The sequence below is a fragment of the Phasianus colchicus genome, chromosome 26, assembly GCF_987193195.1.
Source record: "Phasianus colchicus chromosome 26, bPhaCol1.hap1.1, whole genome shotgun sequence".
Taxonomy (NCBI): Eukaryota; Metazoa; Chordata; class Aves; order Galliformes; family Phasianidae; genus Phasianus; species Phasianus colchicus.
The window spans coordinates 1,099,472-1,120,793 of record NC_143461.1 but is presented as its reverse complement, the minus strand read 5'-3'; the positions used below and the strand labels follow the sequence as shown (position 1 = coordinate 1,120,793).

General features: G+C 51.2%; 1 protein-coding gene and 5 pseudogenes across 3 annotated transcripts; 3 read left to right on the top strand and 3 right to left on the bottom strand.

Annotated features, from left to right (window-relative positions):
* Positions 1–2,888: 2,888 nt before the first annotated feature.
* LOC116238953 (T cell receptor alpha variable 4 pseudogene) lies at positions 2,889–3,547 on the top strand (annotated as a pseudogene).
* Positions 3,548–6,106: 2,559 nt separating this feature from the next.
* On the bottom strand, positions 6,107–7,236 carry LOC149914891 (feather keratin Cos1-1/Cos1-3/Cos2-1 pseudogene; annotated as a pseudogene). Its single transcript, XR_016459954.1, has 2 exons — positions 7,079–7,236; positions 6,107–6,713 (listed from the first exon to the last, which is right to left on the bottom strand). The product of XR_016459954.1 is annotated as a feather keratin Cos1-1/Cos1-3/Cos2-1 pseudogene (transcript).
* Positions 7,237–9,725: 2,489 nt separating this feature from the next.
* On the top strand, positions 9,726–11,671 carry LOC116243106 (uncharacterized). Its single transcript, XM_090124832.1, has 3 exons — positions 9,726–9,757; positions 10,841–11,019; positions 11,199–11,671. The coding sequence occupies exons 1-3, from the start codon at positions 9,726–9,728 to the stop codon at positions 11,669–11,671; spliced, it is 684 nt and encodes a 227-aa protein (XP_089980958.1).
* A 2,465-nt stretch (positions 11,672–14,136) lies between these two features.
* Positions 14,137–15,354, bottom strand: LOC149914890 (feather keratin Cos1-1/Cos1-3/Cos2-1 pseudogene; annotated as a pseudogene). Its single transcript, XR_016459972.1, has 2 exons — positions 15,232–15,354; positions 14,137–14,866 (listed from the first exon to the last, which is right to left on the bottom strand). The product of XR_016459972.1 is annotated as a feather keratin Cos1-1/Cos1-3/Cos2-1 pseudogene (transcript).
* A 3,023-nt stretch (positions 15,355–18,377) lies between these two features.
* LOC149914889 (T cell receptor alpha variable 4 pseudogene) lies at positions 18,378–19,000 on the top strand (annotated as a pseudogene).
* A 1,005-nt stretch (positions 19,001–20,005) lies between these two features.
* Positions 20,006–20,726, bottom strand: LOC116240304 (feather keratin Cos1-1/Cos1-3/Cos2-1 pseudogene; annotated as a pseudogene).
* Between the last annotated feature and the right edge of the window lie 596 nt (positions 20,727–21,322).

Genomic DNA, 21,322 nt, shown 5'->3' with positions numbered 1-21,322 from the left:
GACATCTGCATCATCTTCGCAGTTCTCCCTGTTCCCTCGCCTTTCCCTCACCAAAAGGAATTCTGCACTTGTGCTTCCATCTCAACATTTTTTAAGAGATTTCTTTTAAAAGATACAAAACACTGTGTTGGGACTGAGGCAGGACTCAAGAGGATTGTGTTTTAGCTTTCATTAAGAATATATGTCTTTTTTTGTCTGTTCTACCTTAGGGTTTGACATGATTCTCAGATGATGAGATGATCTGTGGACAATGTGATCTTTTTTAATAAAAAAAAATAAAGGACCAGGAATGGCCAGGCTGAAGGTGTGACTGACAGTTTCTAGGTGGAAAACAGCAGAAAAGGCAAGGCATGGTGAAACTGTGCATGCTCTCCTCTTGGGAACAACTGGACCAAGCAAGACACTGTGCTGAAGAGTGCTGTGATTGGGGCACCCTCACATGCAACACTGACCAACTCCAGCCCTGCCATCATCCCCCAAATACAACCTCACCAGACACCTCCCAGCAGCAGCCCTTCCACGCTGTTGAGGCTTGGCTGAAGAGATCTGAAGGAGATCTGACTGCAGGTGCACATAGCCTGAGGAATGCAGGGGAATTTCAGTATCAGTTTACATCTCCCCACAGGGAGAGACACAAATTTGCTTTGAAAATCTTTCCCTTACAGAACATGCCTAGACAAAATGGTTTGGCAGTTGCCAGATTTAACCTTTCCTTTGGATACATTACATATTCCTTCTTTTATTATCCAGAGAAAACAAGTACTATGACCAGTTAGCCTTTGTTGCTGTTTTTGGATTTAGTAGAAGCCATCCTACTTCCACAGAAGCAGAGAAGGACACACTAAAGGATGCAGCAAATGTTTAATAAGTCTGAAAAAAAAAAATAAAATCACTCCAAGAGTGGATAATAAGCGTGGGGAGCAGCAGGAACAGACAAGAATCATTCCTACAGCAGCGTTGCCACAGGGCCCTCATTTCAATGCCAAGAATTGTAGAGGAATGCAGGTCACTTGAGGCTGGCGTTGAGGGGTTCTTACAGAGATCTCTGAGGGGAAAAGACAACTATAATATTCTCTAAGAAGCTCCACTTGAATGCAAAACATTGCAGATACAGACAGCACATTGTTTTCCTGTGCTGTTCACTTTCATTTTCAGGCTTTAGGCTCTGTTTAGTCCTTGCACCCTATGAGTGTCCAAAAGAGAGACTCAAGCATTTCTGGATAATAGAAATCCATTTGGGCAAAAGGTTCAGCTCCTGCACTGGAAAAGTCCCACAAGGAGAAATGTCAGCTTGGGTCACTCCTTAGGAGCTCCTTGAGGCCCTTCTGTCAAGAAGTGGCCCAGCTCCTGCGTGTGACCTTATCCACCTCACACTGCTCTCTGGAAAATTCTGCTGGACTCTTTTTCTTCCTCCTGTTCTGCCCCAGGGATGAGAGTATGGAGGCAAAAGTTGGGCAGAATTCTTTCCAGATCCCCAAAGAAAGGCACAGCGGTAAATTGTGAAAATAAGTGCTGTATTTAGTAAAACACTATAGGGAGAGGTCTAGAGACAGCAAATACATCCCAACTCCCTTCTGGTGCTGGGAACCCCATCTTTGTTCTGCATCAGACAGGACCAGTGGATTTACCCAAGTCACACTGTGCAGATCCTTTCCATAGAGAGTTCTATCTTCTTTTCATATGAGGGAACTCTGTTTCTGTCATTATACCCTCCAGCACACGGAGCACAGCAGGGCATGGGGCACTCCGGCTGATTCCATTACTGCAGTTCCTCAGGGATAAGGGAAGGGCTTCCCAGTTCCTATATGGAAGGCCCAATAGTGCAGACCTGTCAAGCCAAGGATGCAGGGAGTAACATATCAGTTGTATTCCATTCACTCCTTCCTACAGTGTTTCAGAGGAAATGTCTTCAGATGCCATTGTCAAAGACACAAGGAACAACACGGTGATTAACGGCAGCCTGATTATACAGCAGGCAAATCAAATACAAGATTGAAAAACTAAGGACAGGGAATGTCATGTGCTTAGATTTTGATGAGATCATTTTGACAGCCTGTCCTGTAGTCCCCTCACCACCAAATCGGTGAATTATGGCGAAGGTAAGTGTACAGCAATGTAGGTGGAACACTAGATGACCTGCTGTGCTATAATTGTTGTGGCTGCAATTCAGAGTACAGCTGGGGACAGGAATCAATAAAGGAGTCTCTCACGGATCAGTGCTGGAACAGTACTGTTTGATTTTCCATTAATGTTCAAAAAGACGACGAAGTGCATTATAAGCATTTATATATCCCTCAGGAAGGAGTGTACCTATCTCACTAGTGGAACAGAGGTCAAAAAGCAGAAGTCAAAGCCTGATGCTTCACACTCACAGCCGCCCGTCCCGGTGCCGCTGCCATTCTTTCTCGAGCTCCTCGAGCGGCGACATCAGCACCATGGGCAGCAGCAGCCTGCGGGACCCGGGGCTCGGGGAGCTCTCGGAGTGCCGCGTTCCCGGGCAGCAGCACACGACCCGTTCCTGCTGCCGGGCTTCGGATCTACTGCATCGCCGGGCACAGCGCGGGGGAACAGGGTTCAGCCTCGTCGCGCTCCACGCCAAGTCCCGCCTCTGTGCGTTCCATCCTGCCCATGTCGCTGGGAACACTGTAGGCGGGCAGCTGCTTTCTCCGGTGCCGAAGGAGCTTTCGCGGCCGTTCGTCAGCTCTCCGCCTACGCTGCAGAGCCCGGGCTACGCTGCAGGAAGCGCAGAGACGAAACCCCGCTACCTGCGCTCAGACGCCCAGCACTCGCAGCCCGGAGCAAGCCAGAGTGACGCCGGCGCAGGGCGCAGCCCCGGGACGGAGCTGGAGGCAGCGGCAGGGAGGAGACGCCGCGGGACGAGCGGCGGGATGCGGCAGTGCCGGGCCGCGGAGCAGGCGGGGCTGGCCGCGGTGCTCCTGGGTGCGCGGGGCTGCCGCCGGCGGGGCCAAGACTGCGGGAGCTGCGGGGGGCCGGGACCGCGCCCGCCTCTTGACTGTTCGCTTCTTTCCCAACTCGTGCACCTCCCTCTGCTCCTGCATGAAATTTCTGTGGGAAAAAAATGGATTTTGTGAGTTTGCTGCTTCTTTTCTTCTCGGCAGTGGCTGTGAGCAGAGCTCAGGTGCAGCAGGAGCCGTCGGCAGAGACCAGCGAGGGCACCGGCATCAACATCACCTGCTCACACCCCAACATCCAGTCTTCTGATCACATCCACTGGTACCGTCAGCTCCCGGGCCGACGACCCGCATTCCTCGTCAACGCCGTTAAAGGCTCCAGGGAGGTGCCGAACCCGGCGGGGTGGCTGTGGGTGTCGGTAGACCGCCGCTCCAGCGCCCTGTGGCTCGCCCGGCCCCGGCTCGGCGACGCGGCCGTGTATTACTGCGCCGTGGGCGCACGGGAAGCGAAGCCGGGGCTGCGGCCGGGCACGAACCGCTTTGGGCGGGGCGGGGGCACAGTGCCGTCCGGGCCCGCAGGGGGCGCTGCCTGCATGGCCGCCAAACTCCATCCTGACCAGGGCGCACCTCCCTGAGGTCTCGACAGTAATGAGTACGGCGCCATAGCAGTAATTAACTGAGGCCAGTGTCAATCAGACACAGCTGAGCCTGAGGTGGGCACGTCAGCACGCCGTGTATTTGTGGGAACTGCAGGACTGACTGCATGTGGTGTGTTTGACACCAGAAGGGCATTCACACTGTTCTGTTCCATCCATTCCCAAGAGCCCGCTGGATGGCTTTCACCCATGCCCTCTCATGAGGGGACATCTGCGGTTAAGATCTCCATTTGCAGGACATGTGGCTATAGTTGTGGGAACTATACACACTGCAAGTGAAAGGCTGATTGTCACTTCCTCTGCAATAGCCAGGGATCTCTCCTTCTGCTGCAAGGTTTAGTGCCGAATGACAAAGCCTCTGTACTGTGTCTTCACCTCCCTTTCTTCTGGGAATAGAGGAGGGTCACTCTAGACACTCATCTTATACCCACCAAGGGCAAAACAAGTCTCCCTGGGCAGCTCTGGAGACCATACATGGCGGAAGGTAACACCGGAAGCTCAAAGTGAGATGCCAATGTCTTTACTTCATATTTAAAGACAAAGAGAAAATCACTCTGAGCAGGGCCTCCACAGTACAGGATTCGTCTGATTGCATGTTTGAGTTCATGCAGTGCCTGGGGCCTTCTTTTCCAGCAGACGCTGCCAAGGGAGTATGGAGGAAAAAAGCAAAATGAAAAAAAAAAAAAATGGAGAGAAAGAGTTGAGTGAAGGAATAGAGAGTCATAAGCCATGTTTTCAGAAAGCCCAGGATTGCCCTTTCCCCTCGCCAATTCCTACAGTAGTAAGCATGAAAGGGTGCTCTGTAAGCTCAGGATTGAAGAATTCCTTCTCCATTCAGCGCCGTTCGTGGTTTCTGGAAGAATTTCTCCAGGACCACGGCCTGCGGCTTTAGCAGGGCGGCTGCCCAAGCCGGACAAGTCCAAGCCCCCCGAGGTGATGGGCACGCCCTCAGAGCTGAGATGCTGCCAACAGCAGCGAAGGTGGAGGAGCCCACAGCTGCGTTCCGTCACTCTCAGTGTTGTGTCTCAGACCATGTACAATCCCAGTCTTCCTGCAGTTTAGAAGCTCTCTTCTAAGTACAGGAAGGCTGCAATGATGACTCTCCAGCGCCTTCTCGTCTCCAAGCTGAACATTCCTATCTCCCTCAGCTTCTCAGGCGATGTGCTCCAGCCCTTTGATGATCTCCGTGGTTCTCCTCTGGAGCCACTCCTGCAGCTCTGCATCCTTCTCATGCTGAGGACCCCAGGCCTGTATGCAGTATTCCGGACTGAATCTCACACAGTCCAACACTGCCTGACACAGAACCTATCCTCAGGAAAGGTGCTGTCATCCTTGCAACATATAGGAACAACCCCATGCTGCATCCCATCTCTGTGGTGCTGGCAGCATGTGGAGTCTGTGCAAAAGTAAAGCACCCACAACACAGATCTCCGGAATGTCCTGATGTGAAAAGAACCTGATCTCTTAGTGAGAGCAGCAGTACTGCATGGAGCACAAGGGCTATTTCATCCCCAGGGCTCAGGATATGCCAAAGGACCTGGGTACCTGGGAGAAGAGTGTTTTGTATTTGGGCTGATGCATTCCCATGTGGCTGAGGGAAAGTAGACGGATGCTGCTGAGTGCAGAATCTGGTCCTGCATTCACTGACACGTCTCAGTGCAGGAGGTGATATCTGCTCTCACCGAGAGCCTATCCTGGACAAGGGTAGGCTTGTAGCTGGTAGCAGTACTGACTTGTGCATCCATTCAGCCATAGGTGACATGGAAAAACATGGGCCAGGCAGAAGCTCTGCAGAAGATGCTACAGCTTCGGAGCGATGCTTTACCCACAGTCCATCCACAGGCACTGCAGGGTTTTGCCCCCTGGATCTGGAGGTTGAATACATGGGAAAATGGAGGAGACAGAATGCCATCAAACATGAGACAAATTTGCCTTCCCAGTTCCTGATGGCCTTTGGAACTGTCATTCTCTGAGCCTTCTTCCCCAGCACAGCTCCACCCAAACCAAGAGGAACACTCTTCCCAAAGAGTTTGGTGGGAGTTGTGGTTTCCCTGGGCCTTACCCAGGCACAGAAATCACCTCATGAGAATGACATTCATGAGCATTCCCATTCACGTGATGTTCTCAAGGGTCCAGGAGATCTGTGTAAGGAGAAACACATCAAGGCAGGGACTGATGGTCATTGGTGGTGGAGGAACATCGCGGAATCTCTTCCTCTTTTTCAAGACAGTGCTTAAGAAGTGAATGTGTGCTGTGTGCACTGACCTCCAGCAACCAGAGGAGTGATGGAGTCTCCCTAGCTTGTTCTCACCAAAGGCAATGCTTTCTCCTTTGGCCATCTCTATGCAGGTGGAGGGAAAAACAACAACAACAAAACAAAAAAACACCAATGCAGAAAAAAACCAAGAAGAGATGCAGAGAGTGTTTAATGAGTCTGCACAGAGAAAGGATGTCACTGAAAGCAGAGGTCCTGTGTGCCATGAGCAGCAGGAACAGACAAGAATCTGTTCCCCTTTCCTATGGCAACATTGCCACAGAGCCCTGTCTCCCAGCCCAGAGTTTTAGGGAGGTGAGCAGGTCACTAAGGGTGCATTTTGAGGGTACTAACAGACATGTCTAAAGGGAAAAGACAGTAATGATATTAGATAGGAAGAAAAAGAGTATCAGCAGACTTTCTCCATGTTGTTGTCAGAGACTCCAGGCTTGCCTGTACATGTCTGTCTTGCCGGGCAAAAACAGTAACACAACATTTTTTCTTCTCTTGAACGCCATGTTCAGCATTCCTGGGGGTCCTCGTCTGGATCAGCATCCAACATCTTTAGCAGGGGTTGCACCTTCTGCCACAGTAGCGGTTGGAAATGCAGGAGAGGTCCAAGCCCCCCGAGGTGATGGGCACGCCCTCAGAGCTGAGGATGCTGCCAACAGCAGCGGAGGTGGAGGATCCGACGGCGGTGTTCTGCGGGAAGGAGCTGAGGATGGGTCCGGGCAGGGTCACCACCACGGGAGAGGGCTGGATGACAATGGTGGAGTTCTGGCACTGCCTGACACAGGGCTCATTGCAGCTGCTGGCCAGAGGAGTCGGGCCGCAGGGCCGGCATGGCTGGCACTGGTCACAGCAGGACATGTCTCAGGAATGGAGGTGCACCTGTTTGGGGAGAGCAGGAAGGAAGCAGGACGTGGGGATGCATGAGGAGCAGCCTAGCATCACGCTACGAGGGAATCAATGCACATAGAGTGCTGGCAGTTGAAAACAGTTCAGGGATGTCCAAGGGATTCTTGGTCTCATCCTGACAGAGCCCAATGAAAGCCACTGGGGCCAAAACCAATAGGTGACCCATTATCCACCTATTTACAGATCCACCCTTCTTCCATGACAAACATTCTCCCCACTTCCCTCTCTCATGACAAGCAGAGACAGGCATGGAACGGAACTAATAGCAGCTGAGAGTTCCACTGAGCTCAGAACTCCATTTGGAGAATAAAGAGAACAAGAATTGGCTTCACACTCACCTGGTTCCCCAGATGAAGAAGGCAAGAGAAGTGGATGAGGCAGCAAGGGGCTGGGCTGGCTTTTATAATGGACCCAAGCTGCCCCATTTCCAGAGGCATCCGTAGAAGCAGTGGTTATTTTGTGACAAGAACTACTTGAATGCAAAACATCTCAGCTAATGTTGTGGGCTGGTTTCCTGTGTTGTTAATTTTCACATCCTGATTTATGTCACTCCCCTTGCCCATGAAAGGCATCTGATGAGTGGCAGGAAAGAAAAACCCAAGTGTTTCCGGTCAACACACATCAGTGTGGGCAGAACACTCCGTTCACGTGCTGGAAGAATCCAGCAAAAGCAAAAGATAACAGCGTGCATAGTAGGCCATCAGTGTGAAATAACTGGAGCCTGTGCAAGTGGATTTATGCAAGTACCTGTGGGTATAGAGGTATGCTCGGCAGAGAAAGACCTAGGGGTCCTGATAGATGAGAAACTTAACATGAGCCAGCAGTGCGCTCTGGCAGCCCGGAAAGCAAATGGGATCCTGGGCTCCATCAGGAGAGGGGTGGTCAGCAGGGATAGGGAGGTGATTGTCCCTCTCTACTCTGCTCTTGTGAGGCCCCATCTGGAGTACTGTGTTCAGGTGTGGAGCCCTCAGTACAAAAAAGACATGGAGATTTTGGAAAGGGTCCAGAGGAGGGCCACGAAGACGATCAGGGGGCTGGAGCACCTCCCCTATGAGGACAGGCTGAGGGAGTTGGGTTTGTTCAGCCTGGAGAAGAGAAGGTTGCGGGGCGACCTCATTGCAGCCTTTCAATATCTGAAGGGAACTTACTCCCAGGAGGGGAGTAAACTCTTCATAAGGGCTGATAATAGCAGGACACGGGGAAATGGTTTTAAGTTAAAAGAAGGAAGATTTAGGTTGGATGTTAGGGGGAAGTTTTTTACTAGGAGGGTGGTTAGGTCCTGGAACAGGCTGCCCAGGGATGTTGTGGATGCCCCGTCCTTGGAGGTGTTCAAGACCAGGTTGGACGAGGCTCTGGGCAACCTGATCTAGTAAAGGTGTATGTTTGGTGGCCCTGCTAGGCAGGGGGGTTGGAACTACATGATCCTTGAGGTCCCCTCCAACCCAGGTCATTCTGTGATTCTGTGATTCTGTATGCATCATTCCATGCATGTGTGTGCATGAGCAAGTGAGTGTTTGTGTGACATGTGTCCCGCATAACAACACCTGTTCTGATCACATCGGGGCACATCAGGATACCAATAGATTCTGTTAAGCTCTGCCTTCCTGCTAGCTGAGCTAATGGAGAGGAGAGTAGCAGGAAGGCACTTGCAAGTATCGTCATGTTCAACTACATGACCTCATTAGTGCTAACCACAAGGAACAGCATGTTAATGAAAGCATTATCAAAATGTCTGTCAACACTGACAAGCATGGGGCATCATCCACATCTCTAGAAATTTTGTTCCAGTGTTCGACCACCTTCACATTAAACTGTTTTTTTCCTAGTGATGCCAGCTGTGGCAATGTTGTTCAGCTTGCTAATGCTCCTTGATGGATACCCTGGAGTTTGTTTAGACAACAGGAAGAATCTGTGCCCTTGTACCAACTCGATAATGGTGTTATGCTGAACACCTTGTGTTCAGGAGGCAAGGGAAATTCTGCTTGGAATCAGCTCATTTTTTGTAAGCTATTATTATATGAGTGAGGCCAAGAGCTGACTGAGCATTGTTGAATACGGGGTTCATGCAGTGAACACAGGTAGGAGGTGTAATGACTTCATCGAGAGGGTTGTGGGACCACCACCACAAAAATGCCGAATGTGTGCTATGAGGCAGAACCCTACATTAATGATTTTATGGGGAAGTATGGAATATCTCTATACTGTATGGGAAAGCATTTGTGTATGTGTAACAGAAGTAATGAATATAAGCTGAGGATTTTTTTGCAAAATATGCATGATACGCGGAGCTCATCTCCCATGCGGAGCTCATCACCCATGCGTCTGTCACCAAAAGTAAAGAATTCCTGCTTTCTAACTCTGCAGTTTGAATCTTAGGGTGTTTCATGATTGAATGATTTACAGTATCACTACTATCTGGCCTGAACATCTCCAGTTTTGTGCCATTCCTCCACATATCCTGTCATCAGATATCAGGGAGTAGAGATCAGCACCCCCCACTCTGTCTTCCTTCCTCGGGAAGCTGTAGAGAGCAATGAGGTTGTTCCTAAGCCTTGTGTTCTCCAAGCTGGACAACCCACGTGTCCTCACGCTCTCCTCACAGGATATGCATTCCAGACCCTCCGTCAGCTCTGCTGCCATCCTCTGCATGCTTTAAAGCACCTCAAACACCCTTCTTACTTTGTTGAACCCAGAACAGGCAAATAGATTCCAGGTTAAAATACACCAAGGCTAGCTGTACTGGGAGAATAATCCTTTTTCAACCAGGTGTTTATGGAGTGTGTAATGCATTCTACACTTCAGTTGGACCTCTCGGGTGCCAGGGCACAATGCTGGATCTTCTTGAGTCTGATGTCAAGCCAGCACACCCAGATCCCTTCAGGATGTCTGTGCTTCTCGGGTGCTCAACTGTACTTCAAGGGTGTCCCCACTCTAAGACTAGAGCCTCAACAGTACAAAGGAAGAAAGGAACAGCATGCGGTGGCCATGGCAAACAGGCCATGGAACGAGGTGGTCAGGTTGCGGCTGGAAGATAGTGATATCCTGGAAGAAGAAAAACACTCTTGCTTTAGTCACAGACTCGCAGCTTCAGAAGAGGCACAGCCCTCTGGACACTGGGGAGACCACATCCATTGTGAGGGCTCATCACAAGTGGCGGAACTCAAGCCTTAGGAGTGGAGGCAGGAGAAAAGTGCTGTGAGAGAGACTTAAAGGAGACTCCTCCCTTTGATAGCGGATTCTCCAGTTTGCTGAAGTCCTGGCTGTTTGATTTCCTTGGCAAGGAATGGCAACTCCAGTGCTGCAGAAGGACTCCAAACGTTTGTCTGCATATCAGTGTACGTGCGTTCCTTTACAACTCTTCCACACAATTCTGCTTCCAGACACTGGTGGCTTTAGCCATCCCAATAAATGCTGGATGAGCAGTATGGCTGGACATCAGGAATTCTGGAGATTTCTGAATTCAGAAAGAGGCAGTCTAAGTGTGAGCAACCCAGAGACATTGCTGCCCATGCAGAGATAGAGTCAGAAGCACCACAGGTCAGCCTGAGATGAAAACTTGCTGCGAAGAACAGCCAGAAAAGCATCCTAAGCTCACCTGTGGCAGCAAAAAGGAAGCTAAGGAAATTGTATGTCCACTGGACCATGAGATGCCAGAAACAGGGAGAAGTGAATGTGTAATATAATTAATGCTTCTTTTTCACCCACTTTCATGATAATTCTTTTAGACGGACCTACAAGGCCCCTGAGCTTCATTCACAGAGTTCATGGGAGTGAAGAAGCAGTCCCTATAAAGGAAGAAAACCTATCAGAGAACTTAATCCAGCTGGACATACTTGTGCCCTTGAAATGGACTGGGATGCATCCAAGGGTGATTGACCGGGTGATGTCATTGTGATGCAGCTCTCTGACATCCTTCAGGGATCGTGACAGTTGAGAGATTGCGGTTGTAGCTTTGAAAGAACAACAGGCATCAAAAACATGTAGAAAGACTGAGAAAGGGAACTCAAGGAACGACTGACCAACTGTACTCCATTCACTCCTTCCTCCACGATGTGTTTCGGCGGAGATAAATGAAGATGCCACTACGTGACATCCTAAAGACAGCGAGGTGGTTTGGAGCAGCCCCAGGGCGGAGCTGGCGGCGGCGGCGGGGAGGAGGTGCCGCGGGCGGAGCAGAGCCGGGGCTGGCGGGGACAGCGCGGCGCGGACGGCGGCGCGGCGCGGCGGGTGCGGCAGTGCCGGGCCGCGGGGCTGGCGGGGCTGGCCGCGGTGCTCCTGGGTGCGCGGGGCTGCCGCCGGCGGGTCCGAACTGCGGGGGTACTGTGGGGGACCGGAGCCGCGCCTGCCTCTTGGCTATTGGCTTCTTTCCCAACTCGTGCAGCTCCCTCTGCTCCTGCATGAAATTTCAGTGGGAAAAAATGGATTTTGTGAGTTTGCTGCTTCTTTTCTTCTCGGCAGTGGCTGTGAGCAGAGCCCAGGTGCAGCAGGAGCCGTCGGCAGAGACCAGCGAGGGCACCGGCATCAACATCACCTGCTCACACCCCAACACCCAGTCTTATGATTACATCCACTGGTACCGCCAGCTCCCGGGCCGACGACCCGCATTCCTCGTCAACGCCGTTAAAGGCTCCAAGGAGGTGCCGAACCCGGCGGGGCGGCTGTGGGTGTCGGTAGACCGCCGCTCCAGCGCCCTGTGGCTCGCCCGGCCCCGGCTCGGCGACGCGGCCGTGTATTACTGCGCCGTGGGCGCACGGGAATCGAAGCCGGGGCTGCGGCCGGGCACGAACCGCTTTGGGCGGGGCGGGGGCACAGTGCCGTCCGGGCCCGCAGGGGGCGCTGCCTGCATGGCCGCCAAACTCCATCCTGACCAGGGCGCACCTCCCTTGTTCTCGGTAGTAATGGGTACGGCGCCCATAGCAGCCATTGACTGAGGCCAGTGTCCATCAGACACAGCTGAGCCTGAGGTGGGCACGTCAGCACGCCGTGTATTTGTGGGAACTGCAGGACTGACTGCATGTGGTGTGTTTGACACCAGAAGGGCATTCACACTGTTCTGTTCCATCCTCTATCCTCTCCTACTTCCCCACTGAAGCACATATGTGAAAAAGGGATTTCCATTCCCACGAGCTGACTGGATGGCTTTCACCCATGGCCTCTCACAAGCTCCCAGTTTTTCATGAGAGGACATCTGCGGTTATGATCTCCATTTGCAGGACATGTGGCTATAGTTGTGGGAACTATGCACACTGCAAGTGAAAGGCTGATTGTCACTTCCTCTGCAATAGCCAGGGATCTCTCCTTCTGCTGCAAGATTTAGTGCCGAATGACAAAGCCTCTGTACTGTGTCTTCACCTCCCTTTCTTCTGGGAATAGAGGAGGGTCACTCTAGACACTCATCTTATACCCACCAAGGGCAAAACAAGTCTCCCTGGGCAGCTTTGGAGACCATACATGGCGGAAGGTAACACCGGAAGCTCAAAGTGAGATGCCAATGTCTTTACTTCATATTTAAAGACAAAGAGAAAGTCACTCTGAGCAGGGCCTCCACAGTACAGGATTCGTCTGATTGCATGTTTGAGTTCATGCAGTGCCTGGGGCCTTCTTTTTCAGCAGACGCTGCCAAGGGAGTATGGAGGAAAAAAGAAAATGAAAAAAAAAAAAAAAAAAATGGAGAGAAAGAGTTGAGTGAAGGAATAGAGGGTCATAAGCCATGTTTTCAGAAAGCCCAGGATTGCCCTTTCCCCTCGCCAATTCCTACAGTAGTAAGCATGAAAGGGTGCTCTGTAAGCTCAGGATTGAAGAATTCCTTCTCCATTCAGCGCCGTTCGTGGTTTCTGGAAGAATTTCTCCAGGACCACGGCCTGCGGCTTTAGCAGGACGGCTGCCCAAGCCGGACAAGTCCAAGCCCCCCGAGGTGATGGGCACGCCCTCAGAGCTGAGATGCTGCCAACAGCAGCGAAGGTGGAGGAGCCCACAGCTGCGTTCCGTCACTCTCAGTGTTGTGTCTCAGACCATGTACAATCCCAGTCTTCCTGCAGTTTAGAAGCTCTCTTCTAAGTACAGGAAGGCTGCAATGATGACTCTCCAGCGCCTTCTCATCTCCAAGCTGAACATTCCTATCTCCCTCAGCTTCTCAGGCGATGTGCTCCAGCCCTTTGATGATCTCCGTGGTTCTCCTCTGGAGCCACTCCTGCAGCTCTGCATCCTTCTCATGCTGAGGACCCCAGGCCTGTATGCAGTATTCCGGACTGAATCTCACACAGTCCAACACTGCCTGACACAGAACCTATCCTCAGGAAAGGTGCTGTCATCCTTGCAACATATAGGAACAACCCCATGCTGCATCCCATCTCTGTGGTGCTGGCAGCATGTGGAGTCTGTGCAAAAGTAAAGCACCCACAACACAGATCTCCGGAATGTCCTGATGTGAAAAGAACCTGATCTCTTAGTGAGAGCAGCAGTACTGCATGGAGCACAAGGGCTATTTCATCCCCAGGGCTCAGGATATGCCAAAGGACCTGGGTACCTGGGAGAAGAGTGTTTTGTATTTGGGCTGATGCATTCCCATGTGGCTGAGGGAAAGTAGACGGATGCTGCTGAGTGCAGAATCTGGTCCTGCATTCACTGACACGTCTCAGTGCAGGAGGTGATATCTGCTCTCACCGAGAGCCTATCCTGGACAAGGGTAGGCTTGTAGCTGGTAGCAGTACTGACTTGTGCATCTATTCAGCCATAGGTGACATGGAAAAACATGGGCCAGGCAGAAGCTCTGCAGAAGATGCTACAGCTTCGGAGCGATGCTTTACCCACAGTCCATCCACAGGCACTGCAGGGTTTTGCCCCCTGGATCTGGAGGTTGAATACATGGGAAAATGGAGGAGACAGAATGCCATCAAACATGAGACAAATTTGCCTTCCCAGTTCCTGATGGCCTTTGGAACTGTCATTCTCTGAGCCTTCTTCCCCAGCACAGCTCCACCCAAACCAAGAGGAACACTCTTCCCAAAGAGTTTAGTGGGAGTTGTGGTTTCCCTGGGCCTTACCCAGGCACAGAAATCACCTCATGAGAATGACATTCATGAGCATTCCCATTCACGTGATGTTCTCAAGGGTCCAGGAGATCTGTGTAAGGAGAAACACATCAAGGCAGGGACTGATGGTCATTGGTGGTGGAGGAACATCGCGGAATCTCTTCCTCTTTTTCAAGACAGTGCTTAAGAAGTGAATGTGTGCTGTGTGCACTGACCTCCAGCAACCAGAGGAGTGATGGAGTCTCCCTAGATTGTTCTCACCAAAGGCAATGCTTTCTCCTTTGGCCATCTCTATGCAGGTGGAGGGAAAAACAACAACAACAAAACAAAAAAACACCAATGCAGAAAAAAACCAAGAAGAGATGCAGAGAGTGTTTAATGAGTCTGCACAGAGAAAGGATGTCACTGAAAGCAGAGGTCCTGTGTGCCATGAGCAGCAGGAGCAGACAAGAATCTGTTCCCCTTTCCTATGGCAACATTGCCACAGAGCCCTGTCTCCCAGCCCAGAGTTTTAGGGAGGTGAGCAGGTCACTAAGGGTGCATTTTGAGGGTACTAACAGACATGTCTAAAGGGAAAAGACAGTAATGATATTAGATAGGAAGAAAAAGAGTATCAGCAGACTTTCTCCATGTTGTTGTCAGAGACTCCAGGCTTGCCTGTACATGTCTGTCTTGCCGGGCAAAAACAGTAACACAACATTTTTTCTTCTCTTGAACGCCATGTTCAGCATTCCTGGGGGTCCTCGTCTGGATCAGCATCCAACATCTTTAGCAGGGGTTGCACCTTCTGCCACAGTAGCGGTTGGAAATGCAGGAGAGGTCCAAGCCCCCCGAGGTGATGGGCACGCCCTCAGAGCTGAGGATGCTGCCAACAGCAGCGGAGGTGGAGGATCCGACGGCGGTGTTCTGCGGGAAGGAGCTGAGGATGGGTCCGGGCAGGGTCACCACCACGGGAGAGGGCTGGATGACAATGGTGGAGTTCTGGCACTGCCTGACGCAGGGCTCATTGCAGCTGCTGGCCAGAGGAGTCGGGCCGCAGGGCCGGCATGGCTGGCACTGGTCACAGCAGGACATGTCTCAGGAATGGAGGTGCACCTGTTTGGGGAGAGCAGGCAGGAAGCAGGACATGGGGATGCATGAGGAGCAGCCTAGCATCACGCTACGAGGGAATCAATGCACGTAGAGTGCTGGGAGTTGAAAACAGTTCAGGGATGTCCAAGGGATTCTTGGTCTCATCCTGACAGAGCCCAATGAAAGCCACTGGGGCCAAAACCAATAGGTGACCCATTATCCACCTATTTACAGATCCACCCTTCTTCCATGACAAACATTCTCCCCACTTCCCTCTCTCATGACAAGCAGAGACAGGCATGGAACGGAACTAATAGCAGCTGAGAGTTCCACTGAGCTCAGAACTCCATTTGGAGAATAAAGAGAACAAGAATTGGCTTCACACTCACCTGGTTCCCCAGATGAAGAAGGCAAGAGAAGTGGATGAGGCAGCAAGGGGCTGGGCTGGCTTTTATAATGGACCCAAGCTGCCCCATTTCCAGAGGCATCCGTAGAAGCAGTGGTTATTTTGTGACAAGGACCTCTTGAATGCAAAACATCTCAGCTAATGTTGTGGGCTGGTTTTCTGTGTTGTTAATTTTCACATCCTGATTTATGTCACTCCCCTTGCCCATGAAAGGCATCTGATGAGCAGCAGGAAGAAAAACCCAAGTGTTTCCGGTCAACACACATCAGTGTGGGCAGAACACTCCGTTCACGTGCTGGAAGAATCCAGCAAAGGCAAAAGATAGCAGCGTGCATAGTAGGCCATCAGTGTGAAATAACTGGAGCCTGTGCAAGTGGATTTATGCAAGTACCTGTGGGTATAGAGGTATGCATCATTCCATGCATGTGTGTGCATGAGCAAGTGAGTGTTTGTGTGACATGTGTCCCGCATAACAACACCTGTTCTGATCACATCGGGGCACATCAGGATACCAATAGATTCTGTTAAGCTCTGCCTTCCTGCTAGCTGAGCTAATGGAGAGGAGAGTAGCAGGAAGGCACTTGCAAGTATCGTCATGTTCAACTACATGACCTCATTAGTGCTAACCACAAGGAACAGCATGTTAATGAAAGCATTATCAAAATGTCTGTCAACACTGACAAGCATGGGGCATCATCCACATCTCTAGAAATTTTGTTCCAGTGTTCGACCACCTTCACATTAAACTGTTTTTTTCCTAGTGATGCCAGCTGTGGCAATGTTGTTCAGCTTGCTAATGCTCCTTGATGGATACCCTGGAGTTTGTTTAGACAACAGGAAGAATCTGTGCCCTTGTACCAACTCGATAATGGTGTTATGCTGAACACCTTGTGTTCAGGAGGCAAGGGAAATTCTGCTTGGAATCAGCTCATTTTTTGTAAGCTATTATTATATGAGTGAGGCCAAGAGCTGACTGAGCATTGTTGAATACGGGGTTCATGCAGTGAACACAGGTAGGAGGTGTAATGACTTCATCGAGAGGGTTGTGGGACCACCACCACAAAAATGCCGAATGTGTGCTATGAGGCAGAACCCTATATTAATGATTTTATGGGGGAGTATGGAATATCTCTATACTGTATGGGAAAGCATTTGTGTATGTGTAACAGAAGTAATGAATATAAGCTGAGGATTTTTTTGCAAAATATGCATGATACGCGGAGCTCATCTCCCATGCGGAGCTCATCACCCATGCGTCTGTCACCAAAAGTAAAGAATTCCTGCTTTCTAACTCTGCAGTTTGAATCTTAGGGTGTTTCATGATTGAATGATTTACAGTATCACTACTATCTGGCCTGAACATCTCCAGTTTTGTGCCATTCCTCCACATATTCTGTCATCAGATATCAGGGAGTAGAGATCAGCACTCCCCACTCTGTCTTCCTTCCTCGGGAAGCTGTAGAGAGCAATGAGGTTGTTCCTAAGCCTTGTGTTCTCCAAGCTGGACAACCCACGTGTCCTCACGCTCTCCTCACAGGATATGCATTCCAGACCCTCCGTCAGCTCTGCTGCCATCCTCTGCATGCTTTAAAGCACCTCAAACACCCTTCTTACTTTGTTGAACCCAGAACAGCCAAATAGATTCCAGGTTAAAATACACCAAGGCTAGCTGTACTGGGAGAATAATCCTTTTTCAACCAGGTGTTTATGGAGTGTGTAATGCATTCTACACGTCAGTTGGACCTCTCGGGTGCCAGGGCACAATGCTGGATCTTCTTGAGTCTGATGTCAAGCCAGCACACCCAGATCCCTTCAGGATGTCTGTGCTTCTCGGGTGCTCAACTGTACTTCAAGGGTGTCCCCACTCTAAGACTAGAGCCTCAACAGTACAAAGGAAGAAAGGAACAGCATGTGGTGGCTGGCCATGGCAAACAGGCCATGGAACGAGGCGTTCAGGTTGCAGCTGGAAGATAGTGATATCCTGGAAGAAGAAAAACACTCTTGCTTTAGTCACAGACTCGCAGCTTCAGAAGAGGCACAGCCCTCTGGACACTGGGGAGACCACATCCATTGTGAGGGCTCATCACAAGTGGCGGAACTCAAGCCTTAGGAGTGGAGGCAGGAGAAAAGTGCTGTGAGAGAGACTTAAAGGAGACTCCTCCCTTTGATAGCGGATTCTCCAGTTTGCTGAAGTCCTGGCTGTTTGATTTCCTTGGCAAGGAATGGCAACTCCAGTGCTGCAGAAGGACTCCAAACGTTTGTCTGCATATCAGTGTACGTGCGTTCCTTTACAACTCTTCCACACAATTCTGCTTCCAGACACTGGTGACTTTAGCCATCCCAATAAATGCTGGATGAGCAGTATGGCTGGACATGAGGAATTCTGGAGATTTCTGAATTCAGAAAGAGGCAGTCTAAGTGTGAGCAACCCAGAGACATTGCTGCCCATGCAGAGATAGAGTCAGAAGCACCACAGGTCAGCCTGAGATGAAAACTTGCTGCGAAGAACAGCCAGAAAAGCATCCTAAGCTCACCTGTGGCAGCAAAAAGGAAGCTAAGGAAATTGTATGTCCACTGGACCATGAGATGCCAGAAACAGGGAGAAGTGAATGTGTAATATAATGAATGCTTCTTTTTCACCCACTTTCATGATAATTCTTTTAGACGGACCTACAAGGCCCCTGAGCTTCATTCACAGAGTTCATGGGAGTGAAGAAGCAGTCCCTATAAAGGAAGAAAACCTATCGGAGAACTTAATCCAGCTGGACATACTTGTGCCCTTGAAACAGACTGGGATGCATCCAAGGGTGATTGACCGGGTGATGTCGTTGTGATGCAGCTCTCTGACATCCTTGAGGGATCGTGACAGTTGAGAGATTGCGGTTGTAGCTTTGAAGGAACAACAGGCATCAAAAACATGTAGAAGGACTGAGAGAAGGAACTCAGGGAACGACTGACCAACTGTACTCCATTCACTCCTTCCTCCACGATGTGTTTTGGAGCAGATAAATGAAGATGCCACTACGTGATCCTGGTGGTTTGCAGCAGCCCCAGGGCGGAGCTGGCGGCGGCGGCGGGGAGGAGGTGCCGCGGGCGGAGCAGAGCCGGGGCTGGCCGCGGAGCGGCGGGATGCGGCAGTGCCGGGCCGCGGGGCTGGCGGGGCTGGCCGCGGCGCTCCTGGGTGCGTGGGGCTGCCGCGGGGCGGCGGGACCGTGCTCGCCTCTGGCTTTTCGTCTCCATTCCGACACCGTGCACACCTCCGGTGCATGAAAAAGCTGTGGGAGAAAATGGATTTTGTGAGTTTGCTGCTTCTTTTCTTGTCGGCAGTGGCTGTGAGCAGAGCTCAGGTGCAGCAGGAGCCGTCGGCAGAGACCAGCGAGGGCACCGGCATCAACATCACCTGTTCACACCCCAGTATACAAGCCAACTCCATCCACTGGTACCGCCAGCTCCCTGGCCGAGGACCCGCATTCCTCGTCATTGCCTTCACGGGCTCCAAAGAGGTTCCGGACCCGGAGGGGCGGCTGTGGGTGTCGGCAGACCGCCGCTCCAGCTCCCTGTGGCTCGCCCGGCCCCGGCTCGGCGACGCGGCCGTGTATTACTGCGCCGTGGACACACGGGAAGCGAAACCGGGGCTGCGGCCGGGCACGAACCGCTTTGGGCGGGGCGGGGGCACAGTGCCGTCCGGGCCCGCAGGGGGCGCTGCCTGCATGGCCGCCAAACTCCATCCTGACCACGATGCACCTCCCTGAGTTCTCGACAGAAATGAGCACTGCGCACGCAGCGGTGATTCACTGCGGCCAATGTGAGTCAAACACACCGATGTTTGCGTTTGGCAGGACGGCACAACTTAAAACAGGAGCTGTGCTGGACATCCCAGAGACCTCCACACAGTTCTACTTCTCCTATTCTCTCAGGCTTCCATAGTGGCACATGTGCGAGAGCAGGAGAAAAGCTGTTCCTAAGAGCCAGCAGGATGTCTTGCACTCCACACAGTATCCCACACAGTCATAGCTTTTCCTCTTGGCAGAACACAGGTTGTGTTATCCCTTTTCAGGAACTTAGAGGGTAGTTGTGGGCAGAAACTCTGCAAGGCAAAGGCCAATAGCCACTTGTTCTGCCATAGACAGGGGTATCTGCTTCAACTGCAGGGGACAGTGTGCAAGAAAGCCGCCTCTGCGGTGAATCACATCATCCCATTCTTCTGGCAATGGAGAAGGACCTCCTTAACCACTCATCTTCTACCTGAGCAGAGCCATTCTCTATCGGAAGTTCTGGAGGCCATACACAGTGGAAAGTAACATCAAACGCTCAAATGAGATGCACAAATCTTTAATGAATGTTTACAGAGGAAAACGAGGTCACCCTCAGAAGAGGCTTCACAGTGCAGGATTTGCCTGACCCCGTGTTTAAGTTCAAACAGTGAGTTCGTGCAAGACCCGTGCCTTATTTTCCAGCACTGGATGAGATCGTTCTGAGGAACCTCACATAACAGACGGGCACAAGGGAAAAAAAGAAAAAAAGAAAGAAAAACTGGAGAAGGAGGCAGGTAGGTGGGGAGAGGAACAGAAGCAAAGGCATGAGCCAGCTTTACCGGAAGCCCAGGCATGCCTCTTCCCGCCAGTACTTCCTAGGGTAGCTGAGGATGGTCAGGTAATCTGAAAGCAGGAGCTTGAAAATTCCAAATTCCAAATTCTTGTTCCAGCACCGTGCTCGTGGTTTCAGGAAGAACTTCTCCAGAACCACGGCCAGCGGCTTTAGCAGGGCTGGCACCTTCTGCCACAGTAGCGGCTGCCCAAGCCGGACAAGTCCAAGCCCCCCGAGGTGATGGGCACGCCCTCAGAGCTGAGGATGCTGCCAACAGCAGCGGAGGTGGAGGAGCCCACGACGGTGTTCTGCGGGAAGGAGCTGAGGATGGGTCCGGGCAGGGTCACCACCACGGGAGAGGGCTCGATGACGATGGTGGAGTTCTGGCACTGCCTGACACAGGGCTCATTGCAGCTGCTGGCCAGAGGGGTCGGGCCGCAGGGCCGGCATGGCACACACTGGGAGTAGCAGGACATGTCTCAGGAATGGAGGTACACCTAGGAGAGAGGAATAGAATGTAGAAGGAAACGAGAATATGGGAGGGGCAGCCTGGATAGCCTCTCACAAAGGAGACACGGCAAAACTAAGGATGGAGGTGAAGGCTGAGAAAGGAGGTCACATCCCTTCAGTATGCCAGGGCCCTACTGTGAGTTGCCTCAGAGAGACTCTCTTTGAGTGCATCAATCTAAAGCCACGTAAGCTGTGTCCCAAGCACTCTCTGAGCAGACATTATCTCATGCATGGTCTCCCATAGCATGGAGATCCACTATCTGATAGCATTTTGATTCAGGTAAGAGGAGGAGAGAGGGCTTCACACTTACCTGGTTCCCAGCAAGGAGAAGGCAAGAGAAGCTGATGGCAGAGACGGGAACTGGGCTTCCTTTTATATTGGTCTTCATCGCTGCAGGTCCACAGGCACCATTGATACAGGCCATAATTTTCTGACTAGCTACGCTTGATTGCAAGCTATCCCTTCTCATTTTGTGGGCTGGTTTTTGTTTCCTGCATTTTGTTTCCTGTTCATTTCCAGATTTATGATGTGCCCATTCACTAATAAAGGATTCTTGGAAGTGCTGTGATGAAAGGCTCAAAGATTTATAGGGCAGAATTGCATGGTTGAGGCCGATGGATCAGCTGGAGTGGTGATCAAGTCTGGAGGAAGTAAATGAAGTCAGCCTGGTTCAGTGAAGTGGGGCTGTCATGGTTTTATTATTTTTGTAATCGGACTCCACATCATAAAATCCAGTAGTGCACTGGGAGTTAAAGAGTTAATCCTTGAATTCCAAGGATTGTTGATAGTTCTGTTACCTGTCTCAGAAGGGAAAAATGAACTGCAGTTCCCAGAAGACTTGACTGTTCCATTTCCATTTTTCTGCTCAGACGATAAAACTGCCTGGCAGTCACCAGTCTGTTTCTTTGTTTCTGCATCAGAGAGGAGGGCAGAAAGTCAAAAGCAGGTCAGCCCAGACTGTAAAAGAAAGCTTTGA

Coding starts and splice junctions, on each gene's coding strand:
- LOC116243106 (XM_090124832.1), top strand. CDS start 9,726: ATGGCAAACAGGCCATGGAACGAGGTGGTCAG. Junction 9,758..10,840: donor CCATGGAACGAGGTGGTCAG/GTTGCGGCTGGA, acceptor GACATCCTAAAG/ACAGCGAGGTGGTTTGGAGC. Junction 11,020..11,198: donor GCTGGCCGCGGTGCTCCTGG/GTGCGCGGGGCT, acceptor TCTTCTCGGCAG/TGGCTGTGAGCAGAGCCCAG.